The 24,320-nt window shown below is 35.2% G+C and overlaps 1 protein-coding gene across 1 annotated transcript in view; it reads right to left on the bottom strand.

Annotated features, from left to right (window-relative positions):
* AUH (AU RNA binding methylglutaconyl-CoA hydratase) overlaps positions 1-24,320 on the bottom strand; it is a 188,455-nt gene that overhangs the window by 160,976 nt on the left and 3,159 nt on the right. The window contains exons 2-3 of the mRNA XM_061163581.1: positions 8,488-8,555; positions 8,289-8,376 (exon numbers count right to left, since the gene is read on the bottom strand). Coding sequence (XP_061019564.1) covers positions 8,289-8,376; positions 8,488-8,555 — 156 coding nt within the window. The remainder of the gene's footprint in view (positions 1-8,288; positions 8,377-8,487; positions 8,556-24,320) is intronic.

The following is a 24,320-nucleotide window of genomic DNA, read 5'->3' on the forward strand; positions in this document are numbered from 1 at the left end:
GTGAGCCTCAAAGCATTACGCTAAGTGAACAAAACCACACAGAAAGGTCACCTACAGAAGGATCCCATCTGTAAGACATTCTAGAAGAGGAACAACTATGGTAAGAGTAACAAGCTCAGTGTTTTAAGGGGGTCAGAGTAGGAGAAAGGACTGACTACAAATGTACATAAGAATGATTTTTAACAGCACCACCCAGCAGGAAGCTGGCACCAGCCCTAGGACAACCTGACCCTGAAGCCAGCTGCCCAGAACCCAGCCCTAACCATGAGTGACCTGCAGGCCCTACGTAAGGCAGAGCCTGGCAGTCAACCTGGCCAGAGGCCAGCACCACTCACCAGCAAGGTAGTGAGCCCTGCCACAGCCAAAGGGTTCACTCAGCCCACTTAGGGGGCATCCCAAGAGCATATGGCTTTGGTAACCAGAGAGGTGTGTGCTGACGGGCCCCACAGGACATTGCCTACATGAGGCTATTTATCCAAAATTGGGAAATGTAACCAAGCTACCTAAGTGTTTAGTCACTCAGTCGTGTCTGACTCTCTGCAACCCTATGGACTGCAGCCTGCCGCCTGCCATCAACCTAATACATAGAAATAAAAAGAGAACCGGGAAAAATGAGGCAACAAAAGAATATGTTTCAAAGAAACAAAACTCCAGAAGAATTAAGTGAAGAGGTAAGCAAACTCTCTGATAGAGAGTTCAAGATAAAGATCACAGTTCAGGACTTCTTTCAAGGTTCAGCGAATAAGAATCTGCCTGGCAATGCAAGGTACATGGGTTAGTTGATCTCTCGTCCAGGAAGATTCCACATGCCGCAGAGCAACTAAGCCCATGTAATACAACTACTGAGCCTGCACTCAAGAGCCCACAAACTATTAACTACTGAGCCTGCACACCACAACTACTGAGTCCATACGCTAGAGCCTGTGAGCTTCAACTACTAAACCCGCACGGCTAGAGCCAGTGCCCTGCAACAAGAGAAGCCACTGCAATGAGGAGCCAAAGCACCGGAAGAAAGAGTAGCCCCCGCTCGCCATAACTAGACAAAAACCTGCATGTACCAATAAAGACCCAGTGCAGCCAAAAATAAAAAATGAAAAAAAAATTTTAAAAAAGATGTTTGATGAACTGAGGAGAGTACATGTAAAGCACTTTACTGTCATTGTTTGCAAATGACATGGTACTCTATATAGAAAGTCCTAAAGACACCATCAAAAAACTATTAGAACTCATCACTCAAGTTAGTTAAGTTGCAGGGTACAAAATTAGTATACTGAAATCTGTTTCCTTTCCATAAACCAGCAACAAACTAACAGAAAGAGAAGTTAAGGAAATAATCCCATGTATAACTGCAGCAAAAATATCTAGAAATAAATTTACCAAGGACGTAAAAGATCTATACTCAGAAAACTACAAGAAACTGAAGACAGCACCAACAAATGGAAAGACACACTGCACTCATGGATTTGAAGAATATTATTAAAATGATCATACTACTCAAGGCAATCTCTAGACTCAGTGCAGTCCCTATCAAAATACCCATAGCATTTGAACCAGAACAAGTAACTCTAAAACTCATATGGAAACACAAAAGACCCCAAATAGCCAAAACAACCTTGAGAAAGAATAGAGTTGGAGGTATTACACACTCTGATTTCAAACTATATTACAAAGTTACAGTAATCAAAACAATATGCTACCTGCCCAAAAATCAAAAATATTAGTAAATTAATGGAACAAAACAGAGAGCACAGAAATAAACCCATATTTTTGTTGGCAACTAATCTACAAAAAAGGAGAAAAGAATATACAACAGAGGAATAAACGGTGTTAAGAAAACAAGAGAGCAAATGCAAAAGAATCAAACTGGGTTATATTCTCACACCATATACAAAAATAAACTCAAAATGAATTAAAGACTAAATATAAGACTTGAAACCAAAAAACTAGAAGAAAACTTAAACTTCAGGCAGTATGATCTTAGACACTGGTCTTAGCAATATATTTTTGGATATGTTTCCTCAGGTAACAGAAACAAAAATGAATATAAACAAATGATACTATATCAAACTAAAAAGCTTTGCACACTGAAGGAAACTACCAACAAAACAATTGGGAAAACACATTTGCAAATTACATTATCTGATAAGGGATTAATATCCAAAGTAAACAAAGTACTCATACAACTCAGCATCAAAAACAAATATTCTGATTAAAAAAGTGGCAGAGGACCTGAATAGATGTTTTTCCAAAGATACACAGATGGCACACAGACAGGTGAAATCACTAATCATTATGAAATACAAATAAAAATCACCATGAAATATTACCTCCTACCTCTCAGAATGGCTATTAAAAAAAAAACAAATTACAAGTGTTGATAAGACTGTGGAGAAAAGAGCACTGTTCACGGTGCACTATTGGTGGGAATACAAATTCATACAACCACTATGGAGAACAGTACGGGCATTCCTCAAAAAACTAAAAACAGAACTATCCTATGACCCAGCAATTTCCCTCACTGGGATCTTTCCAAAGAAAAGTGTAGAAATCGTCCTTCATATTTTTAAATACATAGACTTGTATATTTTTCCTTTGCAAAAAAAAAAAGAAAACTAAAACACTAATTCAAAAAGGTATATGCATCCATATGTTCAATGCAGCATTATTTACAATCGCCAACATATGGAAGCAACCTAAGTGTCCACTGATAGATGAATGGATAACAAAAATGTGGTGTATATACATATATGGTCAGCAGAATATTACTCAGCCATAAAAAGGAAAAAACTCTTGCCATTTGCAAGAATGTGGATGGACATAGAGGGCATTATGCCAAGTGAAATAAGTGAGACAAAGAAAGACAAATATTCTAAGATTTTACTTACATTTGTAAATTGTAAAACAAATTTACTTATAATTTACTTGTAAATATACTTGTAAATTTACTTGCAAATATAATTTACTTACATTTGTAGAATTTGTAAAACAAAACAAATAAACAAACATAACCAAACAAAAATAAGAGTCATAGACAGAGAACAAACCAGTGGTTGCCAAAAGGGACAGGGCAGGAAGAGGAATGAAATAGATGAGGGAGATTAAGAGGCATAAGCTTCCATTTACAAAAGATGTGAGTCACAGGGATGAAAGGTACAGCATGGAGAATTCAGTCAGTAATATTTAATAACTGCATGGTGACAGATGGTAACTAGACTTCTCCTAGCGATCATTTTGTAATGTATGGAAAGCATGAACCATCATGCTGTGCTCCTGGACTTAACATAGTAATACAAGTCAGTCACACTTCAATTAAAAATCAAAAAAGAAAGCTTTATGTTGTATATCACAACTGTCCTCACGGTTTAAACACCTATCAAAACTGACATGTGTACTTAAAACAGGTACATTTTATTGCAAGTAATGCCTACGTCTATAACACAGGTTTTTTACTTCCAAAAAAGAACCCAACACAGAATTAACACAAACTTGTATCCTTTCACTTTGCTTATCTAACTCTCTAAGGCACTAACATTTAAATTAACAAATATAACTTAACTTGAGATTCTAAACAATACTGAATAGATAACTTCATTAGTCAGAGGACTCCACATATCTGTCAGGACATCTATACCCACTTGAACAATACATCACTCAATAAAGCACGCTGACAATTTTAGCGACAAGTTTTTAGTCAGAACGTAATTTACTAGAACTCAAAAGCAGAAGCAAAAGTACCTTTACTTTAAAAAAAAAAAAAAACCATACTCGTATAATTCAGTGAATCACTCAATTTAGAGTTCTACACACAGGAATCAATTACCAAGAATTGTTTATAATCTATTTCAGGAATTTCTAGACAAAAAAAAATCCTCAGATTCAGTAATTTCTCATAAAATTTTTATGATAAAAACAATACATACATACTTTGCTACCTAGTGTTAGAACACTAAAAGAACAAGAAAATGAACAGATGAGTAGGAGTAAACATTTACAACCAATACAATAGCCTAGTTAAAAGGTCTTTCTCATAATTTCATTACAGATAATGTTAAAATTTTGACTCAAACATTATGAAACAGTAAAATTATTTCAGTTTTTTTGGTATGTGTGTTTCTGTGCATGTAAGAAACAAAATAAAATTAGTCAGTACTTCACAATGAACTCTAACTAACAAAATGGTATTTCTCAGTATTCTAAGAAAAATATATGCAAGTCATAAACCCAGAAGCAATGCTCAAATCCACAAGAAAGAAAACGTAACACTGATTCCCAACCTAGAGTCATGCTGCGGATATGGCACAGTATCTCAAAGCATGTGTAAAAAACATTTACAGTCATAATGGCTATGATATACATTTTTGTGCTCTAGATTTCATTGCGGTTAATCAGAGAAAATTCATTTAACTATGTTACTGTAATCAGAATGCCATTATGACATTACACATATTCTCAGTCACCACAGGTGACTGTCTAAGTGCAAGAAATTTTAAGAACTTAGAGACCTCATACCCCAAAAGATTAAAAATCACTGATTTAGTAAAAACCCTACCCTAGGAGTCAGAAGTAATTCCAGCAAAGCCACCACCTTTAAACAGGCACTTAGGTTCACATAAGTTATATTAAATGAAAGCATCTGAACTGTGACATAAGGTTTTTACACTCTGAAATTCTTCCTCTCAAATGTTGCAACAATCATTCAGAAATTCAATTAATGTTATGATTTTAGTTACCAAAACTAGAAAATACACTAAATACATTTGCTAATTTTTTCAAAATTATTTTCTTTGTGTATATTCACTTAATACAACTTAATATACTTATTACAGAAAGCTGAACCACATCTGCAGACACAGTTTACACAGGTGCAGTCATAATGAGAATATCATTTTACAGTAGCTATCTCTTATAACATGTATTTTTCACACTATAACATAGTCTTTATACTATCATTCTAAATTGTTCCTTAACATTCTACTGTGTGCATGTGTATATGTCTGTATATTTGTATATATTTGTATAATGAAAAACTGGAAGGATAAAAAAGGAAATTAAAATTGCTATTTTTATTAGGAAAAGAATGGAATGGGTAAGAATAGGATTTCTCTTTGTATACTTTTTCAAACATTTTGTACACATTTCATACATTTGACATACTACTTGTTATTTAAACTAAAATTTCCTTTAAAAATGTTAAGGCAAGTAAAATATAATTTTTGCTTCTAAATAACAGATTTAAATGAAAAGTCAGAAATCAATCAGTGCAACCTCCAGTGCATGCAGGGATCACTTTTTTTTTAATATCTAAACTTTTTTATTTTATATTGGGGTATAGCCAATTAACAAAGTTGTGGTAGTTTCAGGTGAACAAGAAAGGGACTCGGCCATACATATACATGTATCCATTCTCCCCCAAACCACCAGAATCACTTTAATAATGCTTAATTACCTGTTCCTCTAGTATATTAGGAAAAGGACACAGAAAAAAGAACCAAAGGCAAGAGCCAGAGATGCTGTCAGTGAATAGGAGAGTAGTCTGAGATAATTTCAGAGAAACTGCTCACAACCCAATAATTCTTGAAAAAAAAAAAATCAGTGAATCACAGCACACTTTAAAGGCTAATTGGTGGTGGTGGTGATTTAGTCACTAAGTGATGTCCGGCTCTTGCGACCCCATGGACTGTGGCCTGCCAGGCTCCTCTGTCCATGGGATTCTCCAAGCAAGAATCCTAGAGTGGGCTGCCATTTACTTCTCCAAAAGGCTGATTAAATTCAGCAAGTACATGGTGAGTCTCTATTATGTACTGTGATGTGAGAATACATAAGAAGATTTTCAAGGAAGAAAAAGAGAAGTTACCATCCTCAAGAAATTTGAAGCAAGATCACTTCATAAGCTTTAAGTTTCTGGAAATGAACAAAATGCCACTAGAACACAGATGTACAGAGAAGAGAAACCTTTGTGGGGGCAGAAAGGGAAGAGGTAAAATGAGTAACTTTAGGGAATGGGGAGCTAAGAGAATAACCAATAAATGAGTACACTATTTGTGAGGATTTTTCTTTTGAAGATGACTACTTCAGAATAAAAGTTAACACTCTATGTGAAAGACTGTATTCTTCAACAAGAATGAATAAATAAGGTCTGATTAAAATTAGTATTTTTATACTACTATTTTCATAGGCTATAAGTTCAAATATCCTTTTTAGGTATGTAAAGAGCTTTTGTGTATCTAAATTTACAATACACTTAATGTGTACACAGTAATAAAGACAGACCTACTAAACTGCCTGTTTCAAATATATGTAAGAAAAGAAAACCTTTCAAAGAAATTTGGAAGAATGGTTTTATTATATATACTGTTACTAAAACAATTTGCCCTAATTTTTCTATAATTCAAACTTCTTTTGGACAAAATACAGTAACAAGTCTTGTGAGTTAAAATATAGGAAAAGCTATCCTGATCATGCGAAAGCACACAGAACAAAGAAAGTAGATTCAATAAACCCTTGGGAAAAAGTACTCAAGGTTAATATGTTAATCTGGTAGAGCATTTGGTATATTACTTAGTACATCCCCCAAAAATGGAAATCTATAGAAGATAGCTGTAAACGGTATGAAAGCACTAAAGCTTTTTCCAAATACGGATAATGCGGAGACACAAAACAAATGGACAGCAAAGGAACAGATAAAAAGAACTCTACCAGTAATTATAGTGTCATAAATACAAATCCCATCACCAACAGAAAGAAAGTAACGCGAGTTACGATCGACCCTTCTTTCCGAAGTGTTGTTCTGCCACTACCACTATCATGCCCCAAGAGTCATATAACTGGGCTTTCCTGAAAAGCCCCCAAACTGCTCAATATCTTCCCAATAAGCCCCTCAGCAGCCCTCAAAGGACCTGAGCGCAGTGACCTCAGAGCCATCAGTCACGATGCTGGATTCAGTCACCTGGAAACATAGCTGCCAGATCCCAAGGTCACAGATAAAAGAATTCTAATGCACTGGGTGTAAGTTTTTCATATTATGAAAACAATTTTAATAAATTTTAGTCCTTATAAAAATATTAACAGTTACACAATATATTGACCACTGCACTGTGTGTTATGGACACTGTCACATCAAGCCTCTGACAACACCAGGAGGACAGCATTACTCAAGCTGGACATATGTAGAAGCAGCAGAAACTACTGCAAATTGTCCTCACCCAGGCAGTTGAGCATGTTAAACCTGCTCTCTTTGATCACCAAACTGAAGCTAAAACTAATCCTTTTATATATGGTACATTACATAAAAAACTATAATAAAACTCATTTACACTGAATATTCTTAAATACCATAAAATTTTATAGTATTTTAAGGTGGAAGCTACAGAGTTAGAAGCTTGAAAAATCTAAAAATGACAAACTGAAGAATATGGGACTAAACCAAGACACTTTTTAAAACATTCTGTTTAAAAATACTCCCCCACGTTCCCAGCACTGCTCTGGGAGTACTCCAAATGCTCAAAAGTACTTGAATGAATAAAATATTATATGTTGTTCCCTCAAATCTTTGATTATCTCAAGTAGATTATCCCATTTATATGTACTGGAAGAAATTTTTTTCACCCCTCAACTTCTACCTTCATTTACTTATTAATAAAATACAATAATACTGTGTATTATCAGCATTTATTTATCTTAATCATCTATATTTTTGACTAGCTGAAACAGATTCATACAATCTCATGACTTAGAAATACTTACAAATATGGAAAATGCAAGGCAACTTAATCTTTGGCTTTTGGTAACACAGCACAAACAGAAAAAAATAAAAAAAACTTCACTGCTGTAGACACCAATTTAAAAACATAATTTGTGGACACATACTTGAGTGGGCAGTACTACAAACACAAACCTCCGAAGCATATGTCTACATTTAACATTTACACTGGGGTAGTTACTGCTAGTCAGCTGAAGTACTTTTTAAGTAACTTATAAACACAGAGCACACTGTTTTGAGTAGGAGACACAATTTTTCCTTCCCAGCTCATCTTTCATAAAGATCATTCAAGTACGACAAACCAATATTTTAATTGTTCAAACTATTTTTTCAACTTCCAAAACAACTTCTCCACATGTTGCAAAGATTTCTTTCTGAGAAAACATTTTTTTTTCTTGTAACAACAGTAGAAAAACAAAGAGGAATTGTTGGTAATGAAATTCAAACCACGTAACACTTGATAATGGAAAACAGGGTACTACTAAGGAAACATTAGACTAGTTTTAAAAATTTAATCTTTTTTACATACCAGCACAGAATACCCCAGGGACTTCACTTCTGACTATTATGGTCCGTACTTTCTTATCAGATTTTAAAGCATCCACAGCTTTTGAGAGCTAAACAGAAACAGGGAAGGTAAGAAGGAAAAGAGGAAAAATCATTTTCAGGTTGGTGTTAACACTGTACCATAATCTTAGAAGCAAACAGTTTTTAATCTTTACACTCACCATTTTTATAAGATTTTTACTCAATGAATTTTTGGCATAGGCTCTGTTTATTCCAAGCACCACAATTCCTAGTAAAGGGGGAAACAAAAAAGCATTTGAGTTAGTGAGGTATTTAGGGTACAGTTCAGTTCAGTTCAGTCGCTCAGTCGTGTCCGACTCTTTGCGACCCCATGAACGGCAGCTCGCCAGGCCTCCCTGTCCATCACCAACTCCGGGAGTTCACCCAAACTCAAGTCCATTGAGTCGGTGATGCCATCCCACCATCTCATCATCTGTCGTCCCCTTCTCCTGCCCTCAATCTTTCCCAGCGTCAGGGTCTTTTCAAATGAGTCAGCTCTCTGCACCAGGTTGCCAAAGTATTGGAGTTTCAGCTTCAGCATCAGTTTTTCCAATTCAGGGTACAGATTCCCATACATACACAGCTAGTTAACTTGGGACTTTGGAATCTACCACCTCTCTGAGGTTCGCTTCAAGAGCCTTATCCTAATTTTCATGTTTACCGTCCTTTTCAAACATATTTTTGAAAAATGTGTTATACGTATTTATAAAATCAATCTGATACTTAACATTCACCACTTTTATTCAGCCTGTTAGAGAACTTGGTAATAGCACGTCCCCTTCAATTCCTCTCTCTTTATGCACCACCAAGGTAATATGCCACATTTTACAATTTTACACATTTTAAATTTTACATAGCTTAATCAGACTAAAGAGTAGGAAGGCCACATTTACTGATACAAATTCTATATTATGAAATACTATTTAAAATACAGTTTTATTATCTTCAATATACATAGAAGTACACAATAGCTAACAATTTCTTATCACAGGCAAGCATTATGGGATCAGCTTTTTTTTGCTTGTGTGTGTGTGTGTGTGTGTGTGTGTGTGTGTATGTGTGTTTAATAGTCACTCAGTCATGTCCGACTCTATGCAACCCCGTGGACTGTGCAGCCCACCAGGCTCCTGTCCATGGAATTCTCCAGGCAAGAATGGGTTGCCATTCCTTTCTCCAGGGGATCTTCCTAATGCAGGGATCAAACCCCGGGGTCTCCTGCATTGCAGGAGGGCTCTTTACCATCTGAGCCACCAGGAATTAATACTTCAACTACTCCATTTGCTGTATTACATAGTTTTCAATATTTCACCCCAGGTTTCTCTCCTGACTCTGTCCCATGTACTTAACCCGAAGTCACTTATATTTAGAATTTTCGAGTACAGGCTTTTTGTCCTAAAATTACAGGAATTCTAATAAATTCTGTTTTACATGGTACCCATCAAACAAGAAAACAAAATGTATGTTAAGTCTAATTACATTCACTGCATTTTCAAGTATTATTACTGGTAAAAGAACTTCTGTTTGACGCGGTGTCAATGAGAACTGAATCACAATTTACTCTGTCACCACCCTGTTCCACATCCCAATAGAGGATTATTTTAACTCAAAAACAAATAAGTAAAGTGGAGCTCATTTGTAAGACTACCACTTTTGCTCAGTATCAAATTTATCTTGGTATACTACCCCTTTTTCAATTCAGGCTATTTCCTCAGCCTCTTATCATAGACAGTAAGTCTGGTCTATTTATACCCTTATATCATCTGTTTTTTATTTGTCTTTATTTACTTTGTAGAATGGTTTCTAGTTTTATTTCTCTTAAATTCTAACTTATTTATACTTTAATGATCACAGCAGAAAAATTACATACTGAAATGTTATTCTGCCATAAATTACCTCTTTTGCTTTCATTATTATATTTAAGGATTTTTTTTTTTAATTATGTGTGTCAGCTGCTTACATTATCTATACATTTCATTTCAGGTCAGTAAGAGGACCTTAATAAATACATTATTGAGAATCATTGGAATCACTGAGAATATCATAATATTCATGTTATTCTGAATATTGCAAATCTTTGACAATATATGGGGAAATGCCATTATATATCAGATTTCACCCAATCGTAGGAACAAAAGTTAAATTGGTTTAATAATCATTTGTCATTTGTTTTCTGAACTGACTGTTCTTACTGTCTACCTATCTTATTAAAGTTGTCGTTTGCATTTCAAGTAATAAATTTTTAGATTACAGATATTAATTCATTATTTATACACCAGATCTCTTCCCTATCACTCACTTTTAAAAATCAACTTGTTTATGGCATTTTTTTGCACCAAAGTTTTAACTTTTTATACATTATTGCCTTTCCAACTTTTGACTTAGTATCTTCCTTAGAAAGAGTTTACAATGAAGACACATGTTCACACAAACGCTTACACCAGAATGATCGGAGCAGCATCATTCAAAATATTCAAAACGTGGAAACAACCCAAATATCCATCAGTTGAAATGAGTGGATAAACAAAATATAACAAATCCATGCAGTGTAATATTTAGCAAAAAAAAAAAAAAAGAAGCATCAATACATGTGCAACATGAATGAACCTTGAAAACATGCTGAGTGAAAGAAGTCAGTGACAAGTGAGCACATACTGTATAATTCCATTTATAAGAAATGTTGAGAGTAGGCAAATCAGAAGGGACAAAAAAGGTAGATTAGTGATTGCCTAGGGCTGCGGGAGATGGAGAGATTGAGCAATGACAGCTAAAAAGTGTCAGGTTTCTTTTTAGGGCAATGAAATGTTCAATACATGATAGTGTTGATAGATGCACATCTCTATAAATGTACTACAAGCCATTAAATTGTATATTTTAAACAGGAGAATTTTAAGGTATATGAACTGTATCACAATAAAGCTATTTTTAAAAAATGGCAATATTCACTTAGACCTAGAAATAAAGTCAAATTAGAGGAAGAACAAGTGCAAAAAAGAAGATACACACGTGTGGTGGAGTGTGAAAGGGGACCAAACCCTTATCCTCCATGGCAAAAAGTCAGTAGACAGATAATACCAACATGAAAATTCCAGGAGTAGAAATATATGTATGTTATTTTAAATGAGACAATATGTGCCCAAAACAATCAGCCAAAGGGTTTTAAATAACTCTTTCTGAATAAAACAATCCTCTGATACAGTCTCCTTACATTGACTACTTTTATTTCTGCTGCTCTCAACTCCACAGGAGTCTTTATTTTCTCTAATACGCACAAACATTTTTGGCTGGAACCATTTATAAAACAGTCCATTATTTTCCTTCTGATTTTAAAAATCAAACAACTGTATTCTAAATAACTACAAAAATCACTCTATATTAGTTACATTTTCTAATCACATATTGAGAGTATGTGGAAAGTGCTATTTTTTAGTGCTATTTTACATAAACTTTTTCTGGCAAACTTATGAAATATTAAAAGACTTACATGGTTCTCTTCAATATTCTAAGTCAATAATCAATCTTGTTCAAAAATACTAACAGTTATGTTTTCTGCTCCAATGTTAATTTCTCATTTTCTTCTCCTGCTATTTCAATTTAGCCTGGACTTCAAGTCCAATATAATATTAGCAAAAATAATAAGTTTCTTTATTTTGTCAATACCTTTAATGAAAATGTTTCTAAGCATTTGCCGTTTAGTATAATGTTTGCTATGCATTTCTAAAAGCTTTTTTTCAAATTGGGGAAATTTATTTCTATGTTCAAACTTACATTTTAAAAAGGTCACTCAGGGCACAGTGTAGAAAACAGATTAGAAGGAAGCAAGAATATACTAGACCAATATCCCTTATGAATACAGATGTAAAAATTTCAAAAAAATACTAGCAATTCAAATTTAGCAGTCATGACCAAGAGGGATTTATCCCAGGAATTCAAGGGTAGTTCAGCACAACAATTGAGCAACTAACACTAACAGAGAATAAAAGAAAATATTTTAAAACTATATGATCACCTCAACTGACACAAAAGAAACAATGGACAAAAATCCAACATACTTTCAATGATTTTTAAAAAATAATAACTTAAAAACCTCAACAAAGTAGTAACAGAAGGAAACTTCCTCAACCTCATAAACGACATTTATTTAAAAAAAACAACTTACAATTAACATCATATTTAATGTTAAAAGACTTAAAGTCTTCTCCCTAAGATAAAAAAAATTAGATAAGGATGTCCATTTTCACCACTTTTGTTTAACAATGTAATGGAAATTCCTGCCAGGGTAACTAGGTAAGAAAAAGAAATAAAAGGAATCCAGATAGGAAAAAAAGTGAAAGTGAAAGTTGCTTGTGTCCAACTCTTTGCAACCCCATAGACTATACAGTCCATGGAACACTCTGGGCCAGAATACTGGAGTGGGTAGCATTTCCGTTCTCCAGGGGACCTTCCCAAGTGAACCCAGGTCTCCTGCATTGCAGGTGGATTCTTTACCAGCTGAGCCACAAGGGAAGCCCAAGAATACTGGAGGGGGTAGCCTATCCCTTCTAAGCAGATCTTCCTGACCCAGGAATCGAACCAGGGTCCCCTGAATTGCAGCCAGATTCTTTACCAACTGAGCTATGAGGGAAAAAAAGAAGTCTATTTCCATTCACAGATAACATGGTCTTACACACAGAAAATCCTAATGAATCCATCAAAAACTATTAGGGTTAATAAGTGAACTCAGTAAAGCTGCATAATATAATATCAATATACAAAAATGAGTTATATTTCTATACACTATCAATGAACACTCCAGAAATGAAATTAAGAAAACAATTCAATTTGTAACAGCATCAAATATATATATATATTATACATATACATATATATGTATATAAAATATATATACATACATATATACATATAAAATATACATATATATATATACACACACACACACACACACACACGCGCGCGCGCGCGCACACAATTGCTTAGGAATAAACTTAACCAAGAAAGTTCACTGAAAACTACAAAACACACTGAAAGAGATCTAAGTAATAAAGAAAGACCTCAGTAATAAAAATGAATGATCAATTTGTTCTCAACAAGGATACCAAGACCATGCAATGGTGCAGGACTTTTCAACAAACAGGGGTGGACAACCAGATATTCACCCACAAAAGAAGGGAGCTGGGCCCTTTACTCACAGCACACACAAAATTATCTCAAAATGGATCTAAGACCTAAAACTGTAACTCTCTTAGAAGGAAACAAATGTATACATCTTCACAATCCTGGTTTAGGCAACACTGACTTAAACATGACAACAAAAGCACAAGCAACAAAAGAAAAAAACAGATAAACTAGACTTCATCAAAATTAACAAGGAAGTGAAAAAACCCACAGAATAGAAAATGTTTGCAAATGATACATCTGATATGGGGTTAATATTGAGATCATATAAAGAATAGGTACCACTCACAACAAAAAGACAATTCCACTGAAAAACAGGCAAAGAGTTGAATAATTATTTCTCCAAAGAAGACACAATAAATTAAATGAGACTCATTTGTATCATTTCTTTTTAGATTCCACATATAAGGGATGTCATATGATACTTCTCTCTCTCTCTGACTTACTTCACTCAGTATGACACTCTCTAGGTCCATCTTTGTTGCTGCAAAGGGCATTATTCCATTCTTTTTAATGGCTGAGTAATATTCCATTGTACACATGCACCACATCCTCTTTATCCATTCCTCTGTTGATGGACAATAAGGTTGCTTCCATGTCTTGGCTACCATAAGCAGTGTTACAATGAACACTGAGGGGCATGTTTCTTTTCAGACCATGTTTTTCTCTGGATATATGCCCAGGAGAGGGACTGCAGGGTCATATGATAGCTCCATTTTTAGTTTTTTCAGGAACATCCCTACTGTTCTCCATAGTGGCTGTTCCAATTTACATTCCTACCAACAGTACAAGAGGGCTCTCTTCTCTCCACACCCTCTCCAGCATCTGTTGTTTGTGCATTTTTTGATGATAGCCATTCTGACCAGTCTGAGGTAATATCTCACTGTAGTTTTGACTTGCATTTCTCTAATAATTAGAGTTGCTGAACATCTCTTCATGTGCCTATTGGCCATCTGTATGTCCTCTTTGGGGAAATGTCGGTTCAGGTCTTCTGCCTGTTTTTTATTCACAGACTTAGAAAACAAACTTATGGTTGCTGGGGGGAAGGGAATAGTTGAGGACTTTGGGAGAGTCATGTACACACTGCTATATTTAAAAGAGAAAACCAACCAGGACCTGTTGTGTAACACATGGAATTCTGCTCAATGTCATGTGCCAGCTTGGATGGGGGTGGGGGTTTGGGAGAGAATGGAGACATGTATACCTATGGCCAAGTCCCTTTGCTGTTCACCTCAAACTACCACAACATTGTTAATTGGCTCTGCACCAATACAAAATGTTGCTGGTGTTAAAAAATTAACATTATTTTTTTTTTCAAAATTAAATGAGACCAAGAATTTGTTACTAAAGAAATGCAAATCAAAAACCACAAAAATTACTTTATGCCCAGTAAGATGGCTTTAATTTTTTTTAAAAAGAAACAAGCATTGACAAGGATGTGGAGAAATAAGAACTCTCATATACACTCTCATACGGTCTCATACAGTGGCTTCTCCAAACACTAAACATAAAATTACCACATGACCCAATGATTCTACTCCTAGGTATCTAACCAAGAGAATGAAAACATACAATCAAACAAATAACTATTCACAAGTATTCAACAGCATTACTCATTGTATCTAAAAACTAAAAAAAAAAAAAAAAAAAGGCATATCCATTCAATGAAATATTATTCAGCCATAAAAACAAATGAAATGCTGATACATGCTGTAAAACAGATGAACTCTGAAAACATTAGGCTGAAAGAACTCAGACATAAATCACATATGGTATGATTCTATTTCTATAAAGTACCTAGTATAGACAAACTCCATAAAGACAGAAAGGAGATAGTGGGTTTTGGAAACCTTGGGGAGAATGGGATGAGGAGGAAGTGACTAAAAAGCATGGTTTTGTTTTGAAAACAATTTGAAAGGAATTAAGACAGTGGTGATGGTTGTAAACATGGAATAACCTAAAAACTACTGGAAGTACACCTTGAAAAGTTAAAATGGTAAATTTTCTATTATGTGAATTTCATCTACATAGACAAAAAAAAAAAAAAAATGTATAGTAGGGGATACTAAACAAGATGCTACTGCAGAGATCCAAGTAAGAGATCCCATAGGCTGTGGAGCAGAGATGGAAAGTAGACTGCTTCTAAAGATATACTGAAAGTAGTACCAACATAAATATTATCAATAACACTACAAACTCTGTTTATATTCAATCTCTAGATAAAGCACCAGGTCAGTCTCTAGGTAAAGCACTGGATAAGAGAACAAGATGCAACTATCAAAAGTTCTGATGATATAAACTAAGGTTACAAATGACAGAAATTGTACATTTAGAAGATTAAAGATGTAGAACAGCAAACAGTTTCTAACCTTACACCAAAAAAAGTTCAGATACTGCCTATATAATTATGTAGGTAACACAAATCAGAAGTGAATAAAATTATCATTCACAACAAGGACTCAAAATATAAACTCTTTACTTTTGATAAAAGGGTTTGAAAGTGAAGAGGTAGCACCCTTCCATGGTGCTTTTTTGTTTTTTAACTTTACCAATGAGGACATATTGCCAATTTAGAATTTTGTAAACCTCAATAATTTAACTATTTTTAATAACAAATCACATGTAATATTCAAAGTATTGAAAACTAGTGAACAGAATACTTTTGATAAACCATATATAATTCAGGCTCCTTAAAAGACTATAAAAGTAGTGAGAACTTACACTAAAAACATAATGAACTAACCCAGAAATCTTTCACGTGAATACAAAGAGAATATGCAGCAATTTTATAATATCCAAATTTTAGAAACATTAGAAAATCATTAACAGATGATGATTATAAACCTAGAAAATCCAAATCAAATAAAAAACTATTGCAAACAAAAGCATATTTATTTGAAACACATGACATTAATATATCCAGAAACAACAGCCTTCTTATAAAGAGAAATAGAGAAACAAAGGGAGAAAGGAAACCACTTAGAAGATACAGTGAAACAAATTATTTCATTTTTATGAACCAGACAGGAGGCAGGATGACCTGGGATACACGTAACATAAATGTGCAAACCCTGTGGGTAGGCACTTTTTAAACTGTCCTTAAAAAAATAAAAAAGTATTAACAAATGGAAACATCATGTTTTTATGTTGAAAAAAACATCATATAAATATTCTAATTTTAAAACCAACACAATGCCAATAAAAATACTAATAAGCCTTTTTCTGAAATTATACATGAACATTCCAAAACTCTTGCAGAAAAATAACCATGCAGGAAAAGGAATGAAACAAAGGAAAAAAAAAACAGTAAAGATGAAGGAGTGAGTACCCGGCCCGACAGAAACACAATACAGCTTTAATCATAAAATAATGGAGAACAACATCTACAGAGATCATAGAACAGAAAAACAGTGTGGAAATTCAGCTTGTGATAAACATGCCCTTCAAAACGGTGGAGTAAAGATGATTAAGCAGTGTTGGGACTTGGAATATACCGACTTGGAAAAAGATAAAGCATCTGTATCTCATTGCCATGATAATTCCTTTATTTTTATCTTGATGGTTTCAAAAAATGGTGATTTTCTATCATTCCTACCACTCTTCTATAAAAATATGTTCTTCCCTACCCCACTATTTTGAGTAATCTCTATGGCTTCATGGATTCTTTAATCAAGGTGCTATATAATCCATTAACACTGTTCCATTAATCCATTAATGTTCAAATTACCCTAGATAGGCTCAGTGAGAGCCCTGTAAGGCTGTCCCCTGCCACAATCCTTTCACTATTTGAACACTTCCTTGCTTTCTGGCCCACAAAGATATTCCAGACTCACCTTTCACGTTCCCTGCTCCAGACCTGACATCAGACATTTCTCCAAAAAGTCCTGGCTTCTTTCAGTGGGAGAATAGTCTTCAGAAACCAAAATCTGGACATCAGATATGTTTATTGCTACCATGGTATCATTTCATTTAGACAACTTTAGTGGTCAGAAAAGGAAATAAATGTAAATATGTATACATACAATATACTTATGATTTTTTTAAGTTTGTCCTAGTAACTCTAATTCAAATCCAATGCAACAAGTTTCTTCCTCACTTCCCCCATCCCATATTTGTACCATCTCTCTCCTCCTCGTCTCTTTTCATCATAATGAAAAGTCTAATTCCGAAGACCAACAGGTTTTCATTTGTTCTATTCTACAATAAAAGGAAAACAAATTCAGAACTATTAAGCCCAACTACTGCTAACAACAGACTATTAAATAAATTTCAATGTTCTTTTTGACTTATAACTAAATGATAACAACTTATTCCAAACAATAATGCAATAACGTATGTGGTGACTGTAGCTTACCGCAAAGTGTAAAGAATGACAGCAATGGTATGGAGGAAAGAAATGGGAATATGCATTTACACTTTTACCACTATGAAGTCAGCTAGTGTTGCAGTAGATGTAGATTAGTTGTAAACATGTCTTTAAATATAAAGACACACACTGAAAAAAAAAAAAAGAATAAAAGAAAAAAAAAGACACACACTGATTTAAAAAATCAAAAGATGAAGAAAGATAATCAATGCTAACACTAAAAAACGACCTCCCAGGTGGCTCAGTGGTAAAGAAATCGCCTGCCAATGTAGGAGTCTTGGGTTCAATCCCTGGGTCCGGAAGATCAGTAGAAGAAAATGGCAACCCAATTAAGTATTCTTACCTGGAAAAATCCCACAGACAGAGGAGCCTGGTGGGCTACAGTCCATGGGGTCACAAAAGCCAGACACAACTTAGCGACTAAACAACAACAACACTAATAAAACCTGGAGTGGAAACATTAATTTCAGAAAAAGCAGATCTCAGAACAAAGAATAGTGTGAGCGAGAAAAGGGGGTGATGTTGGAGGGGTCATTTCTCCAACATAATAACCCATGTGTATTCAGCAAACAAGAGAGCTTAAATCTGCATGATTTAAAAACTCACAGAATTAGAAGGAGAAATAAACAAATCCATCATTAGAGTTGCAAATTTCAACTTGCCTTTATCACTAATAGATCCAGCAGGCAGAAAATCAATTAACAGTAGAGCTGAACTGAATACCAACAAAAAAATCAACTAAATCTAATTGAATACTATATCTAACTGAATATAGAATACTGCACCCAACAACAGCAGACTACTCATTCTTCCCAAGGTCATATGGATATTCACCGTGACAGACCATATTTTGGGCCAAAAACACACTGTAACAAATTTAAAATAGAAATCATACTGAAGTACGCTCCTAAATAACAATGGAAATAAACCCCAGGAATCAGTAAAAGAAAGACTGCTGGAAAACTTCAAAATACTTGGAGACTAAATAAGGTACTTCTAAGTGAAATATAAGTAAAAGAAGAAATCTAGAGAGAAATTTAAAATATTTCTAACTAAATGAAACTGAAAATACAACTCACCAATATATGTGTGCCCCGAGCGCACCCCCCCCGCCCCCCCGCCCCCCCCCTCCCCCGCCCCATCGCCCTCTGCCACTTAGGGAGCATCACTATGAACAAAGCTAGTGGAGGTGATGGAATTCCAGTTGAGCTATTTCAAATCCTGAAAGATGACGCTGTGAAAGTGCTGCACTCAACATGTCGGCAAATTTGGAAAATTCAGCAGTGGCCACAGGCCTGGAAAAGGTCAGTTTTCATTCCAATCCCCAAGAAAGGCAATGCCAAAGAATGCTCAAACTATCCCACAATTGCACTTATCTTACACGCTAGTAAAGTAATGCTCAAAATTCTCTAAGCCAGGATTTAGCAATACCTGAACCGTGAATTTCCAGATGTTCAAGCTGGTTTTAGAAAAGGCAGAGGAACCAGAGATCAAATTGCCAACATCCGCTGGATCACTGAAAAAGCAAGAGAGTTTCCAAAAAATACCTATTTCTAATTTATTGACTATGCCAAAGCCTTTGACTATGTGGATCACAATAAACTGTGGAAAATTCTTCAAGGGATGGGAATACCATACCACCTGACCTGCCTCTTGAGAAACCTGTATGCAGGTCAGGAAGCAACAGTTAGAACTGGACACAGAACAACAGACTGGTTCCAAATCGGGAAAGGAGTACGTCAAGGCTGTATATTGTCACCCTGCTTATTTAACTTATATGCAGAGTACATCATGAGAAACGCTGGGCTGGAAGAAGCACAAGATGGAATCAAGATTGCCGGGAGAAATATCAATAACCTCAGATATGCAGATGACACCACCCTTACAGCAGAAAGTGAAGAGGAACTAAAGAGCCTCCTGATGAAAGTGAAAAGAGGAGAGTGAAAAAGTTGGCTTAAAACCCAACATTCAGAAAACTAAAATAATGGCATCCAGTTCCATCACTTCATGGCAAATAAATGGAGAAACTGTGGAAACAGTGGCTGACTTTATTTTTTTGGGCTCCAAAATCAAAGTAGATGGTGACTGTAGCCATGAAATTAAAAGACGCTTACTCCTTGGAAGGAAAGTTATGACCAACCTAGACAGCATATTAAAAAGCAGAGACATTACTTTGTCAACAAAAGTCTGTCTAGTCAAGGCTGTGGTTTTTCCAGTAGTCATGTATGAATGTGAGAGTTGGACCATAAAGAAAGCTGAGCACCGAAGAATTGATGCTTTTGAACTGTGGTGTTGGAGAAGACTCTTGAGAGTCTCTTGGACAGCAAGGAGATCCAACTAGTCTATCCTAAAGGAGATCAGTCTTGGGTGTTCATTGGAAGGACTGATGTTGAAGCTGAAACTCCAATACTTTAGCCACCTGATGAGGAGAGCTGACTCATCTGAAAAGACCCTGATGATGGGAAAGACTGAAGGCAGGAGGAGAAGGGGACGACAGACGATGAGATGGCATCACCGACTCAATGGACATGGGTTTAGGTGAACTCTGGAAGTTGGTGATGGACAGGAAGGCCTGTGTTCATGGGGTCACAAAGAGTCGGACGCGACTGAGTGACTGACCTGAAAATATGTGTGACGTCTAAGCAGTGCTTAGACGAAAACTGGTAACACTGATGCACTTATTAAGAAGTGTCTACAACTGGAAATCTACACTTCCACCTTAAGAAACTAGAAAACAAACAGAAATTAAATCTAAAGTAAGTGGGGGAAAAAATTAAAAATCAGAAGAAATCAATGCCATAAAAACAGAAAATCAGTAAAAAGAAATCAGTCAAATTAAAACTTAGTTCTTTTAAAAGATCAATAAATTGATAAACCTCTAGCCAGGCTCTCCATGGGAGAGAGAGAGAAAGAAAACAAACTACTAATATCGGAAATCTTTTGAAAGAAAATACAAACTACTAACATAAGAAATTCATCCCTACTGAATCTCACTGATACAAGCATAATAAAAAAAACATTATGAACAACTATATGCCAACAAACTTGCTAACTTATATGAAATAAACCCACTTCCTTGAAAGGCACAATCTACCAGGACAAGAAAGAGATAAGTCAAATAGGCCTACATCTATTAAACAAACGTAAGTAACAATTAACAAGCTTCTAAAACAGAAAACATCAGGGGCAGATAGTTTTTGTAATTCTACCAAAACATTCAAAGAAAAAAATGATACAATTTCTCCACAATCTCTTCCAGAAAATCCAAGCAGAAAGGGCACTTCCTTGCTCATTCTATGAAGCAAGCATTTCCCTTATACCAAAACCAGAAAAAATATACCAAGAATGGAAAACTAAAGACCACTATCTTTCATGAACATAAATGCAAAAATCCTCAATAAACTGTTACCAAATTAAATGCAGCAATGTATAAAAATAATTACACCCCAAAATCAAGTGGGATTTATTCCAGGTGTGCAAGACAGTTCAATACTGGAAAAACAATTAACATAATCAATCATATTAATAGGCTTAACAAGAAAAGTCATACAATCATGTCAATAGATGCAGAAAAAGAATTGGACAAAATTCAACCAGATAAAGGGCTTCCCTCCTATTTCAGTTGGTAAAGAATCTGCCTGCAATGCAGGAGACCCTGGTTCGATTCCTGGGTCAGGAAGATCTTCTGGGGAAGGGATAGGTTACCCACTCCAGTATCCTTGGGCTTCCCTTGTGACTCAGCTGGTAAAGAATCCGCCTGCAATGCAGGAGACAAGGATTCGATCCCTGGGCTGGGAAGATCCCCTGGAGAAGGGAAAGGCTACCCACTCCAGTATTCTGGCCTGGAGAATTCCATGGACTGTATAGTCCATGGGGTCGCAAAGAGTCAGACAGGACTGAGTGACTTTCACTTACTTTCACCCAGATAAAAACACTTCTAAGTATGAATAGACAGAGGTTCCTTCAACCTGATAAAGGACATCTACCAAAAACCCATAGCTAATATCATACTTAATGGTGAAAGAATGAATGCTTTCACCACGTATCAGGAAAAAGACTCGGATGTCTATTCTTGATACTTCTATCTACACTGTAATGGAGGCTCAAGGAAGGAGATTACATGAGAGAAAGAAATAACAGGCACCCAGATTGGAAAAGAATGAGTACAATTTCTTCTATGTGCAGACGACATGGATCTTGTATATATACAAATATTAAGACACCCACGAAAAAACTATGAGAATAAATAAGCAAGTTCAGCAGAGTTCCATGACACAAGATCAACATACAAAAACAACGGTATTACTGTAGGACAGCAATGAGCAATCTGAAAACTAAACAAAAAACAATTCCATTTACTGTAGCATCCAAAAAGAATGAAATAGTTAGAAATAAATTTAATAAAAATCGTGCAAGATTTATACACTGAAAAAATACACAACACTGCTCAGTGAAAAGATATTCCATGTTCATGGAATGCTAAATTCAACACTGTTAAAAAAGCAGTATTCTCCAAATTGATCTACCTATTCAATGCAATGCCTATCATAATCTCAGTTGACGTGACTTTCTTGAAAAAACTGAGAATTCTCTAGAGATTCTTTGATACTGAACAACACAAATAAATAAATAAATAAATTCTTGGTTGGTTGTTGGTTTAGTGGCTAAGTCATGTCCAACTCTTGCAAGTCCAAGAACTGTAGCCTATCAGACTCCTCTGTCCATGAAAATTGTACTACGCCATAATTAAAAACTTAGGTTCTTCAAAATTAACAAGGATGAAAAGACAACCCATAGGACAGGAGAAAATATATTCAAGTTATATATCTGAATAGGGACTTGTATCCAGAATATATAAAGAATACTTATAATTCAACAACAAAAGAACAACCCCATTAAAAAGGATTTGAGAAGACATTTCTCTAAAGAAGATATACACATGGACAATAAGCGCGTGAAAAGATCCTCATAGTCAACATCTTTAACCATTAAAGTAGAAGTAAAGTCGCTCAGTCGTGTCCAACTCTTTGCGACCCCATGGACTGTAGCCTACCAGGCTCCTCTGTCCATGGGATTTTCCAGGCAAGGGTACTGGAGTGGGTTGCCATTTCCATCTCCAGCTTAAGTCCAAATCAAAGCCACACTGAGATATCACTTTACAACACACACAGTGGCTATAATCAAAACCCCAAATATTGGTCATATGAAGAAATTAGAACCCTTACACTTTGCCAGTGGGAATGGAAAATGCTGCAAGCACTTTGGAAAACTGGCAGTTCCTCAAAATGTTAATCATAAAATTATAATCATCATAGGATCCAGCAATTGCACTCCCAAGTGGAAATAAAAAAGGGTATCCATAAAAATTTATACAGAAATGTTCTAAGCAGCATCATTCACAAGATCCAAAAAGTGGAAATGATCCAAATGCACATCAATAATGAACAGACAAAAAAATCCAAACAATGGAACACTATCCAGTCATAAAAAGAAATGAAGCACTGATACATGTTACAACGTAAGAAAATAAGAGCATATTGCCAAGTGAAAAAGCCGTAAATAACCGCATATGATTTCTTTACGTGAAACGTCCAAAGCAGAAAAATCTATTGGTTGGAGGGAGTTTCAACAGGGAGTTCAACAAGTTTCAACATACATATACCTATGGCTGATTCATGTTGATACATGGCAGAAACCAACACAATATTGTAAAGCAATCATCCTCCAATTAAAAATAAATAATTTTTTTTAAATAAAGTATGTTGTTGAAAAAATCTTTTGAGACAGAAAGTAGATGACAAATGGGTCTTAGTTTGGAGGGAGAGGGAGCACTCAAAATGGGGAGTCACTGTTAAAGAAAACATGGTTTCTTTCTAGAGTGATAAAAATGTTCTAAAACTAGATCGTGGTGATGGTTGCATAACTCTATAAATATACTAAAAACAATGGTACATTTTTAATTTTATAATGTGAATTATCTCAATAAAAATTTTAAAATATACATGTCTCTCTAAATCGAGAACTTTATTGAGATAGAATTCACACATCATAAAATACATGAAAATACATTTTTTGAAACATGAGAAAAACATGAAAAGAATCAATCTGTTAAAGCAGTAGGAAGGCAAGCTAGCTGAACTCTGCAACAATCCACTTGAGAGGTGATACAGGCTTGGACAAGAATAGTGCTGGTAAAGAACATGGAGAAAAGTGGAAGGACTACAAAGACACTCCAGAAGATGTGAATGAATGAGGAAGGAGCAAGTATTGAGAATAACTAGCATTATGCATTTGCTTATTTGTTCTCTTTCTGCCAGAAGTTGGGACAAAGTTCAGAAAAACTATTTTTAAAATGGGTCACAATTACAAGCATAAGTCTGCTGGACTGGGAGAAGGTTGGTAGGGACAGGAGACAGGTCATTCCAGAAGGTGTGTGCAGAAGCACTGACACATAAG

This window comes from Dama dama, chromosome 16 (genome assembly GCF_033118175.1).
Source record: "Dama dama isolate Ldn47 chromosome 16, ASM3311817v1, whole genome shotgun sequence".
In the NCBI taxonomy this organism is placed as follows: Eukaryota; Metazoa; Chordata; class Mammalia; order Artiodactyla; family Cervidae; genus Dama; species Dama dama.